The sequence below is a fragment of the Telmatherina bonti genome, assembly GCF_933228915.1.
Source record: "Telmatherina bonti genome assembly, chromosome: 21".
Taxonomy (NCBI): Eukaryota; Metazoa; Chordata; class Actinopteri; order Atheriniformes; family Telmatherinidae; genus Telmatherina; species Telmatherina bonti.
In genome coordinates, this window is record NC_136630.1 from 15,983,341 (window position 1) to 16,009,722 (window position 26,382).

The following is a 26,382-nucleotide window of genomic DNA, read 5'->3' on the forward strand; positions in this document are numbered from 1 at the left end:
TTAAAACACTGCTAATTAGGCCAACTATTGTGTTTAAGTCTTTGTAATCACATATTTAATTCCTTTGCATCCCACATGGTTTTCTGATGCTGTAGCTTTCCAATCTGCCATGCAGTAGTTATGTGCAGTTTACAGATCGATGATTTACAGGCTTGATGTTTTTCTTGACTTTTAAATGTATGAATGGAAAATGTCATAAATAGCACTTTCAGGGAAGATGTCGGTTACATGAAATTATCTCTGCTCTGGTGTGACAGAATAGGTTTTAACTCTGACTCCTTGAACGTAAGCTGTTATTCCTTTTACATTAAGTTGAAGGCAACCAAATACAAAAGGAATGTCATGTTTGATTCAGTAAAACAACATTTTTTTTTATCATGTGCATCATTGCCTGCCTGGGTGGATTGATTAGCAGAGAAAGTGGGAGCTTATCAGCTTCCAGCATTTTTCTGTGTTGTGATAATGAGAGGCACACACACACATACGCACATGCATTCTACATCAAGCCATTTTTCCTTTCAGTTTGAAAGTACAACAGCTAAATTACTATTCATCAATAAGGAGCCTTTAGCTCTTTTTTTTTTTTTGTCAATAACATGGCTTCGTTGGAGTAAACGTTGCTAAACTTCAATTTCTTTCATTAGAGAAACAAAGTTAAGTAATTGATAAAAAGGTGTACATAACATATAAAGATATGTAAATAATCCACTCTGTTGCTGTGAACATGATGGAAATAAGGCCTTCATATTTGAATGAAATGGAAAAAAACTGTCAACTTTCCACAAAACTGTAGCTAATGTAAGTGCAATCTGAAGTTAGCTTTGATTCTTTCTGATGAGAAGCTATTAACTGGGCTGTCCCAAGCAACTCTATTTAAAATGCAGTCTTCGGCAAATGGAAATTCTTGTTAAACTTAATTTTGTTTGTTCAGTTGAATGCTATGTTTCCTCAAGTCCTTTGTTTAACGTCTACATTGTACAAGGGTTTTTAGACGCTCAGGTAACAACTCCTGTAAACGTATCCACATTGAGGTTGCCAATTAGCACTTGTTTGCAACATGACAGTTCCAGATAAAATATCCATCAAATATCCGCTACTTCAACATGGACTTTGTGCCACAGGTTTGAATAAGATTAGGTTTGAGTGATTGATTTTTACAGGTGTTTGCCTTCGTAAAAAGGCCGTTTGGATCCATGAGACAGCTGGCGGCATGCCTATCCTTGCTTGTTTTTTGAATTCATATGTTCATGTGGCGCCATATGGTTTAAAAAGTTGCTATATAGTTGTAATCTCTAGTTTTAATTACAACACTGATTGAGTGACATCACATTCATCAGCTGTTTGTGTACTATAGAACTGTATTCACCAAATGACTGCTTATGTTGTGTTGCACTCATACAGCTATATATTGTGCACAGGATGTGCTCAATTAAGAGCGAAAATAACAAGGGTAGTTGAAAAATTAAACATGCAATGTGTGTAATTATTTTCAAGGTGAGCCATTTATGAATGACTTACTAGTAAAGGATATTGTTTTAGGATAAATATCCTAGATTTTGTCTTGTTTAGTGATATTAATTTGTCAAGAAACTTTCACAAGTGTCACTGGGTTGGCAAAGACTGTTCTTAAAGAAATTATAGATGTCATTTGATGGTAAAGAGCATATTGGAGATAAATTCAATGCCTTAAGTAGTAGACAATACATGTTGATCACATAAAAAATACACTTAAACCCACAAAAAAACACTGGAATGCCACTTGTGATTTTCATTTAGTCACAGTTATGATTTATACAACACAAAGATTGTCATTAACATTAGTCTTAAAATAATGTTATGTAATTTTTTAATTCTTTTCTAATAAATGGGCTTCAAAATTCTGGAAAAAAAATCACAGTCCTCATTTTGTGCAATAATACAAAGCTTAATCTTACATCAGTGTCCCAGAACTGGTACCCTGAAAGCCACTTCATTTGTATAACTCTTAATCCCCCCATCATTAAAACAGGAAGCCCATTTAAAAGGGATATTTGTGTCATTACATCATGCAAATATATTTTTTGGTTTCCACAGGGGCAGATTAGTATTATGAAACAGAATAAAGACATACCCATGATTCTATCTTTTAATTTTTATGGACCCTGAAATGACCCTTTTTAGTAAACAACTTTCATTTAAAAAATAAAAATCAATTTAAATAACTTAAACAATGCATTCTGATGACCCGGCCCTAACCCTATACAAAAACATACACAGTCTTACCCTCCTTAAATTTCACACTCATTTAACCTTGTGTCTATCACTCTCATGTTCTCACTGTGTGTTGTGCCAATACAAAGGAATGTGCCTAGCAGGCCACTTTCTTACCCAGCTGGGTGTTATGGCTTAGGCAGAGATTAGAGTATGTGTGGGCTGGTGTGTGTGTGTGTGTGTGTGTGTGTGTGTGTGTGTGTGTGTAATGAGACACACTGTTGTTTAATCAGATACTTGCTTACACAAAATAAGGGTAGGACAGTAAATATCTGACATGCCATTGTGAGGAGTTCTGTTTTCTTTGAAAAATAACAGCATCTGAAACAACATCATTTAAAACTCTACAAGACTCCGTCGTTTGCTGCATCGCTTTTAATAAACGTACCTTTATGTGGGACACAAGAGCACACGGCTGCTGCACCTCCTTCTGTTGGAACGTATGTTGTGTATTTGCTTTTGCAGAATGACAGATGGGTGTGAAAACTGCATGTGGGTGTCTTTTTGCTTCGTTAGGTTAAAATGTGTGCGTGTGTGTCTGTGTTCGTTGTTAGCTCGGGCCTCTCACGCCTCTGTGACATTGTGAAAAATTGCACTTCTCCTGAGCTGGGAATGTGTCGGTGCAGATATCCAGAGGATGGAGTTGTTGCATTTCAGAACCGCACATCCCAAAATAACATTTTAGGATACAATAGTTACTATCTGAGAATGGTACGACACACTCCTCATTTATTTCCGATTCTGTGTGTGCTAATACTTACAGAACTTTATCCAAAGACTTGGCACGATGTCGTATTCAGGCTACTTATCTGTGATAGAAGTGTAATACCTGGACAGGTTTTTAGTCTCTCAGGCTGACTAACTAGGAACTGTTCTGTTTATTAGACCTCTCCCGGTTTCAGACATGAGTTGCACCATCTCTGCTCTCAGCTTTATGCCAACAAAACTGATAAATGAGTCACCATGTAATCGCATTTTTAGTATTGAAAACTGTTTGGGTAGACGTGAACCATCAAAATATCCCCTAACCATAAAACTTTTATGGGTAAAACAGTTGTGGCTTTGGAGAAATAGTCAGCCATGTCCCTTTCCTAAATCTCTACTCATAAATTGAGAATTCATGATGAAGGGATTTAGTCACATATGATAAACAAATTCACAAATAAATTTCTAAATCTTGCAAGATGATGACGAGATGCTTTTAAATACACCTCATCTAATATAGTAGCATAAAAACACCCCAAACAAGAGCACAAGAGGATTTTTCTCAGTGGATAAGAAAAGCATATTTTTATGTAATCATTTAAACACTGAGGGTTTTCATCATAGAGAGAACCTCTCCAATCATGAGCATGTAGGTGTTTATTCCTGATCACTTAAGAGTTAACTCAGTGTGCATATAATCTGTGTGCTTTATCTGCATTAATGAACATGACTTTAATATCCTCACTTTGCTTATCTGCTCTTTTTTTTTTTTTAAAAAATCAAATGAAAATACAATTTTTTGAAGAGTGAGACACCTGATTTGAATAGACAGGATTGCTTTCATATAATTCAGTCTTTGCTGCCATCTAGTGGACACAAGTATTTCACCCTTCTGATCAAACGTACTATCAATTGCTGAATACTTCAGGTGTGTTGGTACCTATGACTCCTAAAACAAATTGTGTTTTAGGGCCTTTCAAACTTGGGATAGTTGCTTTTTTAAGTTATGAGTAAATAAAATGCAGCAGTTGTCTTGAGATGGAATAGTTACTGTAATAAAAACTATTATTTCATCCATTCATTTTCAAGATTAACTAAGTAATAAACAAACTTCCCATTATTAATCTACTGGTCTGTATAAAGTTAAAAATAGATATTAGTCCTAATATTTCTGTGTCTCAAAAAATTTTTTTTTAATGACAGTTTTTTAAGAGGTAATAAGAAATATGCTACATATCAGTAATTATCTTTGGTTGTAGATTCCAGTAGTTAGACAGCTATCCACCAGAGGGCAGCATGGTATTTAAATCAACTGAGAATATCTATTTTTAAAGATTATCTACATAAATTGTGTGTTATGCTTCCTTCAAAACCTCACAATGTACCATAAAAAAAAAGAGCACAGCAAGGGCTGTCTGGTGTCTTTTACATAGTTGTTAAAAGTTCAAGTTTGCCCGCAGCTGGATATGTTGACAACACAGTCCCAGGCTGCATTATTATGTATCATTGCCTTAATTAACGTTTATCAGAGACCTTATGTATTGTGAAGAAGATTAATGTAAAACGAGTAGTATTATACATGAATCTCAGGCCTTATTACAGGCTCAACAGACCAGTCTAATTAGCAGACTGTTGATCAAAGAAATGCAAAGTGGGGGCAGGCCAGCTGTTTGCTTTGTTTAGTTGACCACTTTGATGTCAACTGGGCGTGCAACTGATTAATTTTTCCACTTGAGGAGGCAGATCCAGTGAGACATTGTATATATTTAAACCTTGATTGCTGTGATTATGTGGATCCAGGTGTGAGGATCCTCTTTAATTCCTTATTATAGAAGGAATTACCGAAGGGATTTGGTTCCAGTAGAATCTGAATAGTTGCTGCAATCATAAGTTCATGTTCTTTCTGTGGATTTGTGGCAAATCCTTATTGTCCATCCATTGTGTTTTAGTAGATGTACTACAGATGATGTCATTTGAGCCTGAACGAAAATTAAAGTCAGGGTCAATGACAGCGTGGTGTTTCTGCTTCCTTGTCTTGGAAGGAGATTGTAAAGAGATTGCACAAATTCTTGCATAAAACTGAGGTAGACTCATTCGTTTATTGACTTCTTTTTATCGAGCGTGGTGTAGAACCTAAAATACTTACTCAGATGCTTCACACAATGACTTTGCAGGTGAGGATCCTCAGATGTCTTAGCAAATGTTCTGCATGAGTCTGCAAAGGACCAAATGTGTGCAGCCCGAAAGTTTGTTTGTGTCCAGCTCTGAATGCTTTTCATCATCAGAGCACGTTTGGGTCATTTTAGCAGGCCAAAAGCAGTTTCTCAATGTGTGTGTGTTTCTTTTTATTCCTGTATGCAAAAAAACAGTAGAAGTCTCAATAGCATGCGTATTTTGTTGCGCTCATCTGTGTACACTTTGCTTCAGTAAAATATAAATCCAGTTTGTGCAGTAACATTCTTATCAGTACATATTTTACTAAGCTTCAGTGGATGTTTTAAAGCTGATTGGTTAACTTCAGCATGTATATAAACTCTGTGTAATTGGCCAACACAGTGTGTGTTTATGCGCAAAATATTATTATAGCCTTTTGTTTGTGTAAACTGCAGGTACTGAGGGCTACCATGTGAGAGCTGTCTTTATAAAAAACAGAAAAGCTGCAAGACAGGTCTTTAATTGGAGGTTGTCATAGAAACTGGATCAAAGCTAGCAGCAAGGAATCAGGAAGCTGTAGTTAACTCATAACTTGTGTAAAATGGTATTTAATCATAAATCCAGTTTGTGCAGTAACATTCTTATCAGTACATATTCTTTTTAATAAGCTGCTTAAATGAATGTTCTTACTTTACACTAGAAGCATCTTAGCTTCTCATATTTCTGAAATTAAAAAGGTCCACTTAATTTTTTTATTAAAGATAGTTTTGAATAATAATTTAATCTATTTTGATTTACCTGAATAAAATTTGAACTTATTATTGGAGGTAAAATGGCAAGTCCATTGGTGTTGGCTTTAAGTAACAGGCTCTCTTGTCAGGATTTGTTGCATTGCCCGTAATAAAAACACAGTGGCCTCAGTTGAGTTTTGCATTAGTTGTACGTTGGAATGGGTCCAAGATCAGGTTCAATTGAAACCTTGTAGCTCAGTCGCTCCTCCATCTTTCTGTTTGAAGCATTTTTGATACCCCCCCCCTTTCCTTCTTGCCATCTTGCTGTAGCGGTGTGATGGGTTAGTTGCATCATAACCTAATATGGGGGTACCCTCTGTTAGACAGCAATCACCAGATCTCTGTCTTCTTCCCATCTTCTCTTGTTTTCCCCCCTTCTTCGATCTCTCCCTCTGTTTTTCTTTCTCTGCTACTTTGAGTGTGATGGAGATCTCTTACACTCCCTCTCTTCCTCCAACTCTCATGCTCTCTTATGCTCAAGCCTCCTCTCACTTCTGAGAGTGTACACAGTCTGAGAGGGATTGGAGCTTACTGTTTTTTTCTCCAGTCGATCAGGCCTTTTTTTGTGCGTTACGGTAAGTAAACTGTTTACTTTGAGTCTTGCTGCACTTGTAGAAAAACTTTTCATCATGTTGTATGGCTGTACTTTAAGATTTATACTGCTGTCTGATCAGTATTAGAGCAACAGGATTTGTGTAGTACATCAAGATGAATGTTTTCATGGTAGTGCTGTCAAGAGACATTTGAACTTAACTGCGATTTAGTGCTTTTAACATGGAGAAGGAGCAAGCTGAGCTGAGTTGTGCAGAAAGACATTTTAGATTTTAAGTTGTGTTTTATTATATTATTAGTTTAAAAAAAAAAAGCCCAAGATAGTAAAAGATGGTAGATGAAGAAAAAACCGTGGGGTCAAGTGTATGCTTTCAGCTCAAATTCAGAACAGCTGATGGTTAAAAGAAGCATTTCTTTCTATCTAATACAACATACCACTGTTAAAGGATTACCCCTGCATTTCTTTCTCTTTTCTGTTGAGCATTCAACAAGCAGCTTGGTTTTTGCATGTAGTACCAGGAGAAATTTCTGCGTCAAACTTTCTAAAGTGAAAAACATTCATCAGGCTTATCTCTGGCTGTCTGAGCAGAGCAGAGCTGTGTGCTGTTATGCAGGAGAGCATAGTGGCTCGCTGTTGTATGACATCATGAGAACTGTAAGTGGGGGAGTGTGGCGGTGTTGAGGGGTCCCAGTAATGAGTTCCAGGTTGTTTTGGCTCTCAGGATGACCCTGCTTTGTTTGTTTTTCTCTTTTTTTTCCACTTTCCTTTTCAACTTTTGGTTCGTAATTTTCTGTATCCCAGAGATGAATGTCATAAAAAAAGAAAAAAACTTTCTACACTGAGATCCATGAGTTAAATCTTTTTTTTTTTTGTTATGTTTTCTGTGGCTCTCCACACTAGAAAACTGTTGCCATTTTCCCCGTCTCGCTCCCCCTACTGACGGCTTATTTGGCATCCATCTTGCATCCTACCCAACCTGTTAGCTCTCTCCAGCCAGCAAAAGACAATCTAATGATCACTCTTGTTTTGTTTGCATTTCTTCCTTGTCAGTCTTCTTGCGACTGTGTGTTGAAAAGCCAGTTTCTTACTATACCGTGAAGCGAAACTCTGCTGTAAAGTCCCGTCGTGTCTCGGATGAAAGAGTTGTATAGTTTTTCAGCCTCGGGACGAAATGCACATGATAGATGTCACTGCGTCATCAAACAAGTCTGGGACACAATGCTGATAACTCTCTTCTTCAAGATTCTTTGTGATACTGCATATTATAATTTCTATGACATCATGACCATACACTTTACAGTTGTTACCAAACAGCATGTTATTCTCTCTGTAGCCCCTCCTTCTTCTTGGAGAAGCCCCTCCTTCTTCTCCAAGGGGTACCCCTTTAAATCAGTGCTGGCCAACTTCAGTCCTCAAGAGCTGCAGTGTTGGAAGTTTCCTTGCTGCAGCACACCAGACACACATCAGACACATTTAGCAAACTTGTACAGAGCTTGACAAATGCTGCACAAGTCTGCTCATTAGGTCTTTTATAGATTTTTTTGTTATTAAGACTAATACTGCATGCTTCTTTTTCTTTTGGTTTAAACCTTTCCATTTTCTGACTTTACAATTGGTTGATGACCAGCAAAGGCAGCCGTAGACCAGTAATTTCTAAATCTGTTGTTTTGTTTTCATTTTTTAAATATTGTTTTTCTGATCTAATTTTTTTTTTTTTTTTTTTTTTTTTTTTGCAGTTGTTGAAGTTGCTGATAGATAGAATGGATGTTATTTTTTTTTTTTCTCTTTTTTTTTTATTTATTTTTTTTTTATTGTGTGCATGTGCTGTGGTGCACATGCGCACAACAGTCCACATACAACAATAGCCTAAGCTTGTTAAAGGTGTGAAGCAGTGCTCGGGAGGTGGGCCCAGCTCCTGGATCTGTGGTGAAACGGCTGCTTATGAAATTCAGCAGGGGATTAGAATTCAAGTCACCCCTGGTCTCACTCTCCATTTCCTTCATTCTGCTCCCCTGCGTTTTTCTCTTTTCACCTCCTCTTCCTTTTCCTGGTGTGCTGTCTTTTTTCATATCCTTTCCCCTCTTCTCTCTCATTCTTGATTTTTTTTTTTTTCAGCTCTTTCTCTTCCTTTTTGGTTCTCACGTTCATCCTTCTGCTTTTTGCCAAAACTGCATGTCCTGTTTTAGTACATCTTCCTCCAAACCTCTGGAACTCTTTTTTTAAATTTTTTTTTATTTTATTTTATTTATTTATTTATTTTTTTACACAGCTTTTCTTTATGTAATTGCAACCTCCATGACTGTCATCCATTGTCATGAATCTACTCTAATCTCCTGTGATTGGATTGGGCTGAAATCCAGTAGCTGGTCTTTTTGTGTAGTTCTGCACAGATCATCTTATTTAAACCACTGTACATTTATTTCCACACAGGTTAGTTTCTGTGTTAAATACTAAAAACTACACACACTCTAACTTTGGAATGTTGATTCAAATATAGACGTGAATATCAATCCCAGTTTAAATGTGCTATAAACATTCATCCTGGTATCGTAGAATATGGGTTTGTGAAATGGACGGTTGTATAATTGCAATTTTATTTTTATTGCAACGTTCTTATTGTTCTCATCTGAAGACCTTGGTGAATCTGAAAAAGTCAGATTTATGTATTGTTTTCCACCTTTTTAGTAGAATTAATTGATTGACAAAGTTGGTGTATGATCAGGGTGCAGTCTTGTTGTCCTTTATTCAGCTGTAGATGTCTGTTTTGCCGTTTTTAGTAAACCTGAAAATGGAGACACACACACACACACACACACACACACACACACACACACGCACACACATATTATATAGTTAGGAAGTTCATTTCATGAACTATAAAAGCCTGTATAAAAGCCTTCATAGTGTTGTGTCACTCTTTGATTTTATTGGCAGACTGCAAACCAGCGTTACGGCTGCTAGCTTCTATCTGCTTCTTATACAACAAGACTGATGAGGTGAAAGTGCTCTCCTTGTAGGAATGAATGTTAGTGTGAATGTCTAGGTCTGGCCTGCAGTGACTAGTGCGTTGTGCCAGAGGAGTTTACTCTGTAAAAAATACTTTGTCAGTTTTCATAGGCTCTTCGTTCCTCTTCAATTCCTCTGTAGTTCCTCTGTAGTTCAGTCTGTCATTCAGCCATTTCCTCCATGTTGGCTAAGTGGATGTTGTTGGCAGTCAAGTTGTCACTGCATACTTTGATGTGCTGCAAACTTTTTTTGTCCTGACTTTCATCTTTTTAATGTGGGAAACAGTGCTGGGTCTATCAGAACAAATCTTCTGTCATCTTGGCACCATGACCCTTATTCTGCTTCAGCTGTAGATGTTTATGTGTCTAAAACTTTGACATGGACAAGTCAAGAGTAATTTTACTTACATTTCAGAGGTATTGAGGATTTTAATATTAACAGATGACATAAATATTACATCGACCATGGTAGGAAAACAATAAGCAGGATCACATTTGGTTAAAATAACTGTTATAAAAAGCATGGATGCTTGGGATTGTGTGTCAGATCTGGCAAAAGTATTTTTGCCAGTATGGAAATTTGTCACAGTCCAAACACTTCAACAGAAAATATATTCTATAGCAAATTGAATCAAATCAAATCAAAATGTATTTGTATAGCACCTTTCATACATAAAGCAGCACAAAATGCTTTATTTATAATAAAACAACAAGTAAAATAAAACAATCATTCACACACACACACATACTGAACACACCCCCAATCCCATGCAAAACTCTAAAGTAATCTTCTGTCTCTTTCACTAATAATAATAATAAAAACAATAGGGCCCGAGCCCATACTTTGTATAGTTCGGACCCTAATAATAACACTACTACTACTACTACTGCTACTGCTACTACTACTACTGCTACTAATACTAATACTACTAATACTACTACTAATAACAACAACAACAACAACAACATATTACATATTACATATAACAACAGCAGTACAACAACAACCACAAAAAATAAAATCCTCCATGACATAGTAATTGAAGAAATAGTGGACAGTCCCTGTCCAGAGTTTCTATGTGAAATATACTTTCACTATACTATAGACAAGTTCTTCTGATCTTGAAGTGATCAGTATGTGAGACAGAGTGGACATGCTTACATCTGACTACAGATGCATATGCAGCATCTGGGTTATAGCATTTATACTTGTCTTAATTAAATTTCTCTCTTTTTCTTTCTCCTCTTTATGCTTATTGCTCATCAGAGGTTGCATTTACCTGTAATTTTCCCATGAAGCAGCACTGGATAAAGGTACAGGAGAGCAAACACTGCATTGTAAAGACAAGCGATGACTGTAAAGGTTAGAACAGAATGAGACAAAACAGAGAGGTTGTCTGTTTCTTAGTGATGCAAAGCAGGTTTAGAAGTTGCCTGGAGAAATACAGCAGTGCACAGTGTCCATACACATAAATCTAAACCAGTGATTGCAACCACAGGTTCACACTGACTGAGGAGGTCTTGACATGTTTGGGTGTTCTTGGTTTATGTCTTTTGATTCGGTTTACACTCTCTATGGGTGGGGTTAGAGAGTGTCTGGGTGTTGGGATACCAGAGCTGCTGAACATACCTGGCTCCTTACAGAGTTTTCAAATACTCTGGATCCAGCAGATTTAAACCTGATTGTCTTGTTGGCTGGGCAGCTTGCACATTTTTCTTCATTCTCTGAGACAGAAATGTTGAAATCTCCTCTTAGATATTTGACTTTACTCTAAAAAGGGGGAAAAGGGAAACTTAAAAAGTGTACTTAAAGTTTGAGACCTTTCATGAGATTGTAAAGTGATTAGCACATTTTCTTACTTTTTTTCAATACAGATTTTTAAAAAACAAATTAAATTACGCATGTTTCCATCAAACATGCTCTCCAAAAACACAACTGAAAGATGGCTTTAAAACATCCAAATAGCAGAAGCACACAGAGTCAGTGACCCCAGCTGACCCTGGCTAACCTCAGCTAACCTTGACCCACCAAGATGCTTCTAAAAGTAGATTTAAAGCGAAATGATGTGTTTCTGTTTCTTGAGTGAGAGCATCGTGGGATAGTTTGTAAGTGGGACACTGGTCGAAATAAATCTAGTCTAATCTCATGTTAGCCTTTGATTTCCTTTCAACATCATAACAGATAAAACTTTGTGGCCTTGTTGGTGTTTGGCTGCATACTATAGTTAGATGGATATTCTACTCATTGTTGCAGCATTTCACAGACAGCTGAGTGCTATGATATCACAATACCTAACGATGACATTGCAATACCTAATCAAAGACTACTACGAGGTGTGTATTCATGCATGTTTCATTGAGATGGGACGGTCCATATGGGAAGAGAATGTCATCGTGTAAATATGTGAGTTTGTGTAGGGCTGGTCGGAGGCATCAAAGTAAAGAGTTCAAGATGTGAGGGGTTGGGTTTCAGGGAGACAATCTTAGCTTCTCCAGTGTCCTGCATGCTCATACTGAATGCGTCGGCTATGATGTGCATTACGGCACGGGCATGAGTCACAAATTGTTTGCACGTCTGCTGTTTAGCATTTGCATGTATGCGTGTGTATTTGTGAGTGTGTGCATTCCAGCTCAAAGGTCAGTAGTGTGTTTGTGGTGCACCACTGTCCCCCTTTCTAATCCTTTCCCACTATGGCTGTTGCAAGGCAGAGAAATGACCCAACAGGGGAATAATGTAGCTTAATAAAAGACTCATTCATAACTGTGAGTTATTTTGTAAAGTTATCACTCATATGAGGTTTTTTCTTGCACTATATATAATATCACAAACCAAAAAAATAAAAAACCTTACAACCACACTGGACCACACAACCTTGTCATTGCTGTCATTTCGTCAGTGTTTATTCAGAAAACTTGCTGTCCAATAAAAGGTAGACTGTTGGAAATAATTCAGGAGTGTAGTGTACACGCACTGTTGGAGAAGCATGCAAGCTCTCAGTAGCAAAACTACAAGAAGGTTGTACTGTATTAGTGCAGCTGCCTTCATTAATAACAGTTTCCCCATCCTCAGCTTAAGCCATTAGCATTTCCTGTGCACACAGTGTAACACGAGATACAGCGATGTATTAGGGGCAACTGCCTAATACAGCTTCAGTTCTGCTAACTATCTGAATGGCATGATCAGTAGTAATGTAATATATGATGAAGAAGAACATGCCTGACATACTGATGTTCAATGACCTGTACAACACTTATGTAATAGAGCTGAAATACAATTATTGTTCTCATGTCTTTTGTGATTGAAACTACATGAATAAAGAGGGTCCTTTCTCTCTGTCGAGCTTCCTGTCAACATCACAGATCTTGTTTTATGAATATTAAAAGTGAAAAATCCTCATGGACATATTTTTTTTAAATTAATTTACCAATCTGTTGGCTTCCTTAGTTATTCAGCTATTACTTATTAATCAGTATACTTGAACAGAGTTTTTATAATATATATATATATATATATATATGTCCACTAAAAAAGGTGAAACAATGAAATTTCTCCAGGAAAAACTGGGAAATTTATTGGAAAAGCTCTTTGCCTAATTAGTGAGGATTTTCTAAGTAGGAGTTATTTGTAGGAGGTGTCCTCCTAACTTTCTAACTATTTCCCTTTTTAAACGTGCAGCCCGGTATTCGTCCTTTCCCTAGGGATGGCTCCGATCTGACAACAGTTTGGCCTACACCCCTTGCAGGAAACCAGTCCCACTGAGACTACCGGTTGGCCTTGTACTATATTCACTGTATGTGTGTGCACGTGTTATGTCAATGCCAGTCTGATCACAAAACAAATGAACTGCAGATGAATAGCATTAAAAATCTAGCTTAAACCCATCTCTTTCCTGGCAATATTATGAAGAATCTCCAATAGACACTGTTACTGGTGATTACATCCGAGCGGTATTTCCTCAATAAACTTGTATTGCGCTTATCCCATACTTTGTCATCGGTATTGATTTTGTCAGATTTTGTTATATCCATCCCCACTGAAGGCATAAGTACCCACTTACAGTGCCACAAAATGTTGCCTTAATGGCTTTTCTCTGAAATCTGCAGCAGAAGAGGATGTGTGCAGGTTCACTCGGGGACACAGAGCAAGTCAGTTGTCCTGGATAAGTGTTTCCTTTTATGTTTGATGGATTTTGTTCCAAGACAAGTTTGAACTGAAAGAGTAGCGTAGAAAAGCTTTCTTTTAAAGGTCAAAATGTTCAGTCAGTCAGAGCTCCTCAGTGATTTCTCTTCGTTTTCTTTCTGCTTTTTGTCTGCTGCCTTCAGCCTTCTATTCTTAAGCCTCCTCTTACTCACCCTCTCTATATTGCTGCATATCTGTCTTTGTCACTCCGTGTGGATCCTGTTCCCACCTTTCCTTCTATCGGTTTTGTACCTCCATTTTATTTCTTTCTGTTAAGTATTTCTTTTCACACTTTTATTAGTTGTCTTTCAAGAGGAAATTGTTTCTGAGGATCACCACGGCAGAGGAGCTGATCACAATGACTTCTCATATAAATGTTATGTAAAGGCTTGAAATGTGAAATGGCTTGGTTGAACGGATGCTTTATTTTTCTTTTTCTCACCTCCATACGTAGTTCTTCATAAGGACATTGTACTTCAATGCTTTACAGTCTCTCTTGCTTTTTCAAATGATAATTGAAAACTCAGTCCAAGCAGATCTGTTCAATCTATTTTTCATTGAAAATGTTTGTACTTAATGAAAGTACAGCCTTGCAGCCAGACTTGCCTATTCCATGCAGTCCTTCACATTTTTCTGATAATGGATGTTTTTTTTTGTTGTTGTTGTTATTTGTACTATAAAATTAATCACACTGAAATTTACAAATTATTGTTGATTTACGCACATTCAATAGGCTTTTATCAAGTTCCCACTAAATGATTTCTTTTCCTTGGCTTTGTCAACAGGTCAACAACTATGTGCAGGACAGAGAAAAGATCAACCTGATTCACCCCGCCATAAAGCTCCTATTGTATTGGCCCGGCTATTTCCATCTCAGGGAGTCTCTTGATCGACTGCATGTTGTCAGAGCTGACCCAGCCATATTGGATCCGCACCTCTGCCTCACGCCCCATTGTTTTCATCCCTCTCATCCACCCAGGTTTGGCTACAGTATCACCTGATGTAGTTTGCATGCAGAAAGTCCACACTCTTTCTTTTTTTTCCTTAATTCTGTTTTAACAGCCTGGGTCTTAAGCCCCCTTGTATTTGGATGTAAATGATGGATTGCACTGGAATCTTAGCAGATAGATCCACATTAAACCAGAATGCTAGGAGAAGCATCTGCTAAACAGCTGCAGGGCAAAAGAAAAGGGCCAATCATGCACATCAGATGAGAAGTCCTTGTCAGCTGACAGTCTCCAGTTGGAATCATAAGTCTTTTACAACATTAAGAAAAAGATCTCCGCAGAGACACTGTTTCATGTCTAATTTTTGCGTCTTCAGATCTTTGTTTTCCAGTCAGCATTGCTCAGTATGACTCCAGTGTTTTGTTTGTTTGTTTTTTTTTTGTTTTTTTTTTATTTGTTCAAGATGTAGTTATATCGTATAACTTGATCTGGCAGAAGATACCAGCCCATGATGATTTCTTACAAGTGTTTGTAATTGGCTCTCTTCTGTTGGTTTACGCTCTAATCTGTGTGTGAACGCGATGGGTTAGAGATAGTAGGTCAAGAAGCAGAAGGAAGGCAGACTGAATAATAAACCTTAAAATTTGGATCCAGTCTAGTGGACAGGGCCCACTTTAACCAATTTTCTTGGAATCCTGGAAAAAGATCATTTTATTTGGTGTGTGATGGGCGTAAACTTATTTCATCTCCAGAACCTATGATGATTTAGAGTCATTAATGTTTTATTTAACATTGCAGACATTAAATTTCTGTTTTGTGAATGTGACTTCTCAGGGCTTCTTTGTTAAAGCCATGTGATAATGACTGTTCTCAAATGCACTTGTTCTCAAATGCAAACTTGTTAAAAGAAGTTCTCTCTGCACAAAAAGCTCTTGGCCTTTTTTAGCCACAGTTTACTTTGGGCTGTCCTAATAGTCAATAATAACATTTTTAAAAAAATTGCAGAAATATGCATGCTTCAATGGCCAAGGGCTCCTTGTTCCATTACTCTGTAAAACTGTACATGGTAAAAGGAGAATTCAGAGAAACTAATTAAAAAAAAAAAAAAGGGCAAAATTAACATTTTTGTAGTTCATTTTGGGACTCAAAAGAATAGCATACCGATTGGACACATTACGGAAACACTATTTATTACACTTTTTTGTTCCAAAATTAAAATAGCAAACAAACTAAATTTTCTAGGTGGTATCGCGCTTGTGGCCAAAGGACTTCGGTGTCTTCCCTGCTGACTGGAGCTCTTCTAGAGGCCACAGTTGCTCTCGGTGCCCGCTCTGCTCTACCCTCCCCTTTGCCTCAGTGCCCCAACAGCCACGCTGTACTGAAAGGTGAGTATTATACCCAAACTTTTATGTGCATAGGGACATTTATTTGAGTATTTAAATGTGCTAATCTTGTCTAAATTACTATTGATCTTTTTAGGTAAAGTTGTACATGTTCAATATCAGAAAGGATAGTTAGAGCAGTGAAAAGTATAACTTTTTAGACACTTCCTTAGTTTACCTCAGTTTTTTTAACCTTATTATTATTATTGTGTTCTGCTATATTATGGAGTTTACATGAAATATCATGTTCAATAATCTGCATCTCCTTATGCAGTAATGAGGATGTGTGCATACTGGATAAAAGCTGAATCAAGGACCTGAGAGCTTCTCATTGTTCCCAATGGTCTCATCCTCTACTCTTTCTGTTCCTCTTTGCTCTTTTCCAACTCAGCTCTTTATCCACGGCCGGATCTGTCTTGGGTTATGTAGTTGCCCTTTTCCATCTTCCCTTTTTCTTTCTTCCCCTGCCCTTTTTCTGCCTTATACCCATCCTCTCTTTTTCCAGTACACTCTCTGATTAACACAAACATTCACAACAGAATGTCACTTGGCATATGAAAACCATAAGGTTATATCTTAACATTTGGAAAGGGCTTATACACACTTCAAAAATGCAGATACACTGTATTTCCAGCTTTTGTTGTACTTTTGTTTTTCCACCAAATATACCACAGAGCTGCAGCCAGCTCTGCCCCTGAAAAGATGGACATTTATCTCCAGTCTGTTGCTCAGCTGGTAACTGTCTGTCCACCGTCTCTAGAATGATGTTACGTATGACTTAAATGTAAGCTGATCCTGACATTAATTTCCACTGGCAGTGAGCCAGAGGACAGGCTGTCTCTGGCGACATCAAGGAGACATGTACTTTGGTGCACACACAAGCACACAAAATTATTAATTTCTGATTCTTTCCATCAGACATTGATCTTTCTAATCATTATTCTTTAATATTTGTCAGATAAGCTTTTTTTTTTATTGCCATTTGTTGCCATTTATTGCCACACTATCACACACACTGCTAATATCTTTAACATTAGTTTGTATTTTTCTCTAAGGAGTTTTGCAGCAAATAGAACTGAGCCAAACATATGCACAGAGAGTTTTTCAGGAGTTTTGGCAGGAGAAAAGGATTTGACACTTGTGGCATTAAAAGGTTTATTGTCCAATTTACACAGTAACCTAGGGTCAAATCAATTCAAACACTGAATGTGTTTTTGAAGCATGAATACTGCTAACAAAAATATCTCATCTACTATTAATGCGTTTGGAAGCTAATTCAGCAGCTGTGGCATTTAAAGGGTTCATGGCATCTCTGTTAATGGATTCTGGCTAATCTGCTCTGTTTAAACAATGTCACCAAAGGTGACATTAAGGCGACAAAACTTGTCAATTATCTTGTCATAGTACCTGGATTTCTTGTTATGGTCAATTCCTCCAAACAGTGCACATCAACTAAAGGATGGATGTTGTTCCATGTGTTCATTTAAAAAAACTGACATTTTTTGGGCCATAAGGAACAAATACTTCTCTGAGCACGGGACTTTTTTTTGTCTCTGACATTTCATCAAAAAACTTAAACTAAACATCAGCTTTGTAGCAGCCAATGTGTCGTTTATTTTGGGGAAGCTTAAGCTTGTTACCTACTCCACGAGAAACAAGAACTGAGTTCCTGTTCTCGAGGCTGCAAGAATAAGAAAAAACGTCTTGTTCTTCAGGCCCATACATACTCCACGACAAGCACGTCTGCAGCGGGAAGGGGTCACAGCGGGGAGCGGGGGCGATGTCTGCTTCTATGTGCAATCAACTCAGTTGTTACCTCCGCCAGGTCATGTTTTTACCGGCGTCTTTTTGCTCAAGATAACTTAAAAGGTTGCGGAGGGATTTTTATAAAAATTTCAAGAGTTGTTAAAAATGAAAAAAAAAAAAAGCAAATTAAATGTTGGTGGTGATCCGGATCACCGTTTGGATCCAGGAATGTTTTAAAATGATTCTTTAACATTCTGCTTGGCGGACGTTTCCGCTCTCCGAGTGCTTTTCTAGTTTCATATGTAAGGAGCAGCTTCGTCCGCGGCAGGGCGGGTTGCGCACGCGGCTGGGTCAGTGTTTTAATGCCACATGTAAAAATGTTCGTACTTTCTCACCACCTCGATCAGCTGTTTTATCAAAACAATCCGTTTTACCTGCAACAGTAAAAACGTGGAAGCAGCAACTCTGCTTCATGCTTTTTCATGTTAACGACGCCCACCTCAGATGTCCGACCAATCACACGATGCTTCTCTGAGCCCTGCAAGATAAAAGTTCTGCCAGCCCGGTGTGTCAAGAACTGTCTTCAAACATGTCCGCGAGAACAAAATGACATCATTTGCTTCTCGGAGCCTCGAGAACAAGAAAAAAGTTCTCGCTTCTCGTAGAGTATGTAACAACCTTTAACGGATTGACAGATGGCTGGTGTCCAGCACATCTGTCAATCCACAGAGAAAATGATAAAATATCTGTTTGCAGAAATGATGAAGAGTGATACTCATTGGGCACATTTACATCAGCTCTTCTCATCTGAATTTGTTTGTTTGCACAGAACACTTGGGGCAAATTCTTGGTACATTGACACTGGCACTGTTTGGACTGGGGCTGGGTGATATGACCAAAATCTTATAGCTCATTTTAAATCCCCAGAACAATATAAAATTGTTTTTGTGATTTTATGTCAGTCATCAGTTATTTGTCAAATGTTCTTGACAACGTCAGCAGCAACCTCCTTCCATCTGCAGGAACTATGGCTGTATGTCGTTTTATGGGTAAAAGCCTGCTGCAGCGTTTGTGTCTGGACTTTATTATGAGCACTTTTGCCACCATTTAACGCGCCTTTTGCAGCTTTTGCTTGCTGACTCTCTGTATTCTTTGTCCTGATTTAAAATGAGTTAGTTGTGTCAGAGTTCATATTTGGGACTGTTACCTAGTCTTTTGTTTTTCCTCGTTGGTCTTTTTATATCTAAACCGCATCCATGCGACAGAAATTTCCCCTGTTTTAGGAACAAGCTCATCATTTTAGGTTGGCTCTTCGTCTTTTAGTGTATTACCCTGCTCTGTATTGCAGTGTGCATACCGTAAAGTGCATCTTGACTTAAAATACTGCAGTAAAGCACCTTATCGTGGCGTAAATGATCGAGCCCCATATGAAACTATAGACATTTTCTATTGTCCAAAGGATATATATTGTCATATCACCCAGCCCTAGTTTGGACCGCTTCCATTATTGTATGGTTTGCTTAGAGCAGCATGAAAGTTCATTCAGACTCTGCTGCAAGTGAAACCCGACATGGTTCGCTTACAGTGTGCAAGCAAACGGACTGTCCAGTGAGCCAAAGAGAGAAAATGTTATGGGACACATTGTATTGCAACATGCTGGATATTAAACTGCCTCTCCTACTCATACTGCAGAACCTCTTGTGAAAACTGTATTTGATCACCAGAAACTCCAAGATTGTAGAAACTCTTTGTTAATTGTTTAATTGTGGTAATTTTCTGCTTTTTTCTTGTTCATTAGCGGTAGTTTGAGGAAGAATTGCCCTGCAGTGTGTACTTTTATTTATGTAATGTTACCCAAGCAGTTGGTTGTAAGATAAGTTTTTGTAAAGTAGTGCAAATAATAATTAAATAGCCAAAGGTGCAGCCCTAGACAATACATATGACTTTGTGTTGGAGCTTGAATTGAGGACATTTTTTGGAAGGTTAAAAAAAACAGATATGTTGTAATAAAAAAACATTTCATTATCCTGAAGTTTGGGCAAGGTCTGAGTTGATTTTCCAACTTGGACAGCATTAGTGTAGTTATTGCTTTCTTCCCATGTTTGGTATTGTTCCTCTCTTTCAGAGTTTCAGTGTAACAAGCTGCTCCTAATCTACTCCTCAGTGAAAAATGCTTTTGTCTCAATCTTGCTTATGTAATTCAGAAAAGTATGTGAAAATGATTTGAATGCAGGCGTGAAGAGAAGCCTTAAAACTTAAAACTTAAAAAAAAAAAAATAAAAAAAATAAAAAAAATAAAAAAAAAACCAAAAAAACCAAAACGTTTGGTTGTGTTTTTTTTTCACAACCATTATTTGGATATTTTGTGTGTCAGTTCAATGACAACAATCATGCATTTTAATGCTTATAATGTTTCTCAGCACTTCTTTCTATTTTTTTCTTTTTTGTCCAAAATGATGATGCTAATTGGCAGTTGCTGCTGACTTGGTTTGAAGCGATAACAACACATGAGAAACATATTTTGCTTTACTTGTTAGGTTTGGACACTTTTTCTGGAAGTCAAAGGAAATGTTTTCCTCGGTGCCGACTGATTCAAATCTACAGAAAGACTTTCGTGTCATCCCTGTGATGTTTATCTCATCTCCCACCCCTTTTCTGTTTACTTTCACCATCTTTAAAGTGAAAATGCATGTTTTCTTTTTGCTTTTATTAAGTTATGTGAAATTTAAAAACACCACTGGCTATTCCATCGTGCAGCTGTCAGACTGTACAGTCAGCTCTGTTCACACAAACACACTGCACCATCACTTTCCACCTGTTTGCATTTAACTTATGTGCCAGGCTTGTGTATCCATGAGGGGGCACATATAATAGAGTACAATCAGTAAAATGTGCTGTGTTCTTTTATTTCCCTATTATTACAATTGCTACCATTACTACTGTAACTGATTTGAAGGTTAAGATGTATATACTGTTATAGCATTTCTGTAAATACTGTATTTTAATCCTAATATAGTTGCATATATGTACACATTACAAATTATTCCCATAGCACAAACACACCTGGATTTCTTTTATTCTCCTTTGTAATCATATTATACTCATACATTTTTTAAATTTTTTATCTTTTCTAAGTGTTGCTACGACTGGAATTTCTCTAATGTGGGACTAATGAAACACTATCTATATTTATATTTGAGTATTTTAAATAATGTACAAAAAGGGTTCTTTAACAGTTCATTTAGTCATACAAAATGGATCATTTCTAAGTGGAGTGACAAATACATATTTGACTGGTAATTTCTGATTTCCTGGCCTCAGTGGAACAGTAAAGTTGGAGTTTGATATAAAAGAATAAAGTAGAAGTGGTTCTGATGTCATGCTAACCTTACTGTGATTGGCAGGGGATGCAAGTGATTACAAAGGTAAATAGTGTTTTCAAAACTGACATCTGAACACTTATAATTTATTTAACTTACTAAAAGCTCTAGAATGCATCCATAGTGTAATATTTCCCTTGCATTAATGACATGCTTGGCTCATACAATAGTTTGAGGAACCTTAGCAGCTCTCTTGGCACACTTTCAACAATTGTCTGTAACTTTAAGAAGCACTGCTGCCACTTTAAGAGAGAGAAAAAGATTAAACGTGTTAATGATTAAACAAACCTTTTCCATTTTTAACATTTTATATGGTTTCTTTGGAAAATTCTTAATTAAATGTTGGGCTTAAAAAAACTTTTTACTCATAATATGCACATTTTCTCTGCTCCTCTGCTCAATTCAGTTCATGGCTCCAGCAAAATGATTTTAAGTATCACCGGCATATCTTTTTTTTTTTTTTTACTAGTGTTGCAGTATTCTTTGAGTGGTGAGCGATGGAATGTTTTTCCAATCATTCTCTGCATGCCAGTGTCACTATAATGAGCTGAATGCATTTTGCAGCTTTCTCTGATGTATTCTAATGACATCCTGCATGTTTATGATGTCAGTTATTTTCTTTCAGAGGCAGGCAACAAGGGATACTTCAAAAATGATAAATAACATTTAATAAGTTGAACTGGCACGTATATGGGGTTCAGTATTCCAGGCTTTTCTTGGGAGGGGGAACTAGTGATGTCCATAAAGACTAATACTGGTGTTGGAAGGCAGTGTCAGCTGACTTGGATGAGGTCAAGGATGAAATCCAGAAAAAAGAGAGACCATAAATCATTACTGAATGCAGGGGTGATTGCAGGCAAGTTTATGTTTCATGGGGCTTGTCTTTGTGGATTATGTGAAGCCTGATATATATACAGAGCCCATGTCAGCTGAAGCTCCATTGATGTTTGACAAAGTTTGCGTTGCTTTTCAGACCGACACAATGTGTGTGGAAAATACAGAAACTGACTCACTGATTTCATGCTTTAATTTGTATCTACTCCTTCTTCTTATTATTTTCAGCTTTTACATACTGTTTGTAGCCTGAGTGTTTTTTTTTTTGTTGTTTTTTTTTTATTTGTGTCGGCCCTATGATGGACTGTCAACTTATCCAAAATGAACAGTATCTCACTTCTCACCTGGTAGCTGCTGGAGTATGCCTATGACCCCTGTGACCCTGCCTTGGAATAAGTGGGTGTAGACACTGGATACATTGCATTGCTGAAGGAACACAGTATACCTATAGTACATACAGTAATAAATTAAAAATATGTAAAATCAGTGTCCGTCTGATCCAGAGCACATTCCTGGGCAATACAGGTCATACATTCATACATCTACTTTCTATATGGCTTAGTCTAATTCAGGGGTGCAGGGAAGCTGGAGCCTATCCCAGCAATCCTTGGGTGAGAGGCAGGGTACACCCTGGACAGGCCAACACAGAAGGACAAAGACATTTATTTTGAGGGAGAAATTAGTGCTCTGTTAACCTAACATGCAAACCGCGGTGCCACCAATGTCATGAACTGTGACTTTTTACTTCTCTGCCTTCTTCGCTATCAAAACTGACATAGTGGTCATTCAGACACACACAGAAACAATTTCTGCAAAGGACACCTGGGATTTGGCCACATTAATGTAATCTATAAATGATTCTTGTTTTAAGTGATTTTCTTGAGATCATTTCCTTTTATAGCATATTCTAATGTGTTGAACTGCTGCAAAGGAAGTGAGCAGCTCAGTGTAGGCTGCCATCCTTACAGCTCAATCTTAGTTTCTTTCTCAGAGCTTCCTTCTTTTTTTGTCTCTCTTCCTCTCAGTCGTCACTTTACATTGTGTTGCATTCCAGCATTTTGGACTTATTGACAGCAAATGTGGTGGGGAATCAAAGTGAAGGGAAGTCTCAAGGATTTCAAGAACACATATTGTTTACATGGCCATTATTATGGCTAAATATACTCACTGTAGACATTCCGCACGGTTCTCAAAATCTCTCTCTATATAAAGAGTATATACATATTTTGACACACATATTGCTGCACTAACCAACATGTATAAGGCACCATGTTTAAAAGCAGTAGGGTTGCTACAATGCTACAATATGGAACATGATGCTGCTCTCCAAGTGCTCAGTACTTTATACTAATTTCAAAACTGTGGAAATGAAAAACCAATTTCGAGGCATCATCCTTTTGATCTGCAGTTAATTCTCATATTTAATTAATCTCACCAGTCTAAATGTTTTAGTTTTTAATTAATTAAAATCATTATTATGATTATAATTGTGTTGTAAAGGGCTGAGCAAGGCTGAGTGAGAGTGACAGACAGCAAGCCAAGGGGACACAGGTACATGTTGACCCACATGTCTTTGTTTGTCTCCCACCTGTTCTGTGACTATGACAGTCAAAATAACTCCTCAGTCTCTTTCACACAGGACACGTGTGGACACACACGCAGATTCTTGCTCACTCCTGGTGCTTGATACATGTTATGATGATTAAAGGGATCTTAAGTCTCATGTTCAACTTAAGTCACATGTTGTGACCATCTGTGATCATGCTGTGCGTGGCTAAAGTTGACAGCACACACGTGCAATGCAGCTAGTACCTTCAAAGGGTTTGTCCACAGCCAAATAAAGTGTTAGCTATGATGACGTTCTTATTCTTATTGTTAACATTTATTATTATTTCATATGTGTTATTATTGGAAGTATATATCATACAGCAAAATGTAAAGTCACGTTAAGATATTTATTTATGCTTCTGTGTGAATTTACACTGTTTAAATGAATGAAATGGTTTTCAGACATGGACATTGAGATTTACCCCTCAGTTGCTGTTCACACAATGGTTTGGCAGAGCAAAATGTTCTACCAGAGATGTGCTCTGGTTATGTTGATATCAGTACTGTGTGTAGTTCTACATATCCATGATATGAGGAGCGTGATAACAGCAGAAGAGACTCTTGCCATCTTTCACAGACTCTTGCAGACAGGCATGAAGTGATATCAAGGTGAGAATATTTTGTGCAGTGCGTGTGTTTTTAACTGTTGTTGGGTTCACCTGCTTGTACCTTAATGACTTATCCACTCAGTTATTGCACTTTAATGCCAGCTAATATGTCAATAATATGCTAAATTATTAGTTGTTTTTATTACGTTTTATTGTTATAACGTAGTTTGCGGTTGTATTTTCTTATTTATGATATATACTGCTGCCCTCCAGATCACCCTTGCAGAAGATCTTGATCTCAGTAGGATTTTAATCTGGTTAGATAAAGGTTTAAAAAAAAATCAGCCAAGTTTACTGAGTGCTGGTTAAAAAATCTTTATACGCAACCCAGGAATAAGTGATGCATTTCAATTCACACATTGTGGATTGTAAAAATATGATTATTTCTTAACCCTAAGAAGATGATGCTTGATACTTTTATTTGATGTATTTTCAAAAATTGTTCTTAATAGTTTGAGTTCTAATAAAATCTCAGTATTGTTCTATGGTAAATGTTTACAACAAGACTGATGGGACTAGCGAAGAAAACATGGACTTTCAGTCTAAATCCTTTTTTTAAAAGTAAATTTATGTTTTATTGTAGTAATACAATCCCTTTCCAAATGCACTATAATGCAATATTATGTAATAGAGTGAGTAATATAGTAAATAATGTGACCAATGAAAGCAACCTAAAGTTTGCAAAAGTTTCAAGTTTCTGCATAAAATGAACATCTAGCGACCGTTTGTCAGTTCCTGCATGCTAGATGCAGACAAAAATACCTCTGTTAGCTGATTTTGCAACATGAAATGAGCCTGCTTCTGTAAAAATGGACAAACCAATCTTACCCACCTATCAAGAAAAAATTACCATTCAGCATTTATCATCAGTCCTTTTACCCAGATGTGTCTCCACTGTAGGAAAACCTCAGATGTTAACAGTACTCTTTGACCTGATCTGACTGCCTTTTCAGTTTTTATTTCTTTGAGACTATCTCCTTGTCTGCTTCTTTGCCAGTGTTCTTTGCCAGTCAGTTTTTATTTTTCTTTTTCAGTACATTTTTTTCATTTAAGCTTATATTTTTGTTTATTTATTTTATGTTTGATACCTAGAAAGCAGCCTCATGAAATATATGTTTTAGTTCAGAATTACTGGAGATTATGTAAAGAAATGTGTAATTCTGACTAATTCCTTGTTCCTAAGTGTTAGCACAGGTATATGAATTCTGAATCTGTGTGTTTGTGCAGTGGGAAAGTCTTGATGGTCTAACTGTGTTGCATGGCTGTGAACTATGTATGGTGTCAGTGAGGAGTGGGCGGGAGACCCAGAGATAGAGCTTACGTGTGTGTGTGTGTGTGTGTGTGTGTGTGTGTGTGTGTGTGTGTGTGTGTGTGTGTGTGTGTGTGTGTGTGTGTGTTAGAGAGAGAGAAAGTGAGAGAAGAGTAGCAAATGTAGTCAAGCGAGAGAGAGTGTGAGGAAAGCGTTTGCTGTTGAGGGCAGCGAGAGCAGCCGCTGCGAGTTAGAGAGACTTTAAGTTAGAAATAGAGTGAGGGAGAGAGAATTAGAGTGGAGAGAGAGAGAGAAAGACGGAGCAGCTGTGGGAAAGACGGGACTGCCGGCTCAATGTGGATAAGTGTATCTCGCTTACCCTGGCGCTGAGCTGTCAGAGTGCAGAGTGGTTAGCTGTGTCTGAAACCATGAAGCACTCGCACCGAACGGACTTCAAGCTGATCAGTGAGTAGGAAATACGAGGTGCGGTGTTGCTACAGGTCTGCTCACAGCTGTTGCGTAAAACTGCTCGTCAGTGACTCAAAGTCAGAAATGGACATCTGATATGAATTTTGCCTGCATGTGTGTTTCTGATCTTTGTGAACATAATATTTTAGTGTTGTGAACGCTTTGCATTCATATAAATGGCATTTTAAGCTCAGCTGTTTTCTGCAAATAGGTTTTAAAATGTGTTTCACATTAATACACACATGGTTCTCATCTGCCATTCGGAGTTCATTGTCTTGCCCAAGGACACTTTATCATGTGTCAAACCATTTGATTTGCGATTACAGGAAAGGCCTGTTCACTATCTTAGCCACAAATGTCCCTGACTGGTGTGGTCGTCAGTTGTATATGAGACCATTGGAGTGTGTTTTACTGTGCAAGTTGTGCAGATGAGGATTTTTATTCAGATTAAAATTAGATTTGGCTTTATTGATGGTTTCAGATAGCTGCTAGTCACGTAATTGCTGGATTTTTTGTTTGTCA

General features: G+C 37.5%; 1 protein-coding gene across 1 annotated transcript in view; it reads left to right on the forward strand.

The window, feature by feature from the left end:
• The window catches only part of plce1 (phospholipase C, epsilon 1), a 63,941-nt gene that overhangs the window by 3,721 nt on the left and 33,838 nt on the right, over positions 1-26,382 (forward strand). Inside the window, exons 2-3 of the mRNA XM_079260538.1 lie at positions 14,424-14,617; positions 15,828-15,970. Of these exons, the coding sequence (XP_079116664.1) occupies positions 14,424-14,617; positions 15,828-15,970 (337 nt within the window). The remainder of the gene's footprint in view (positions 1-14,423; positions 14,618-15,827; positions 15,971-26,382) is intronic.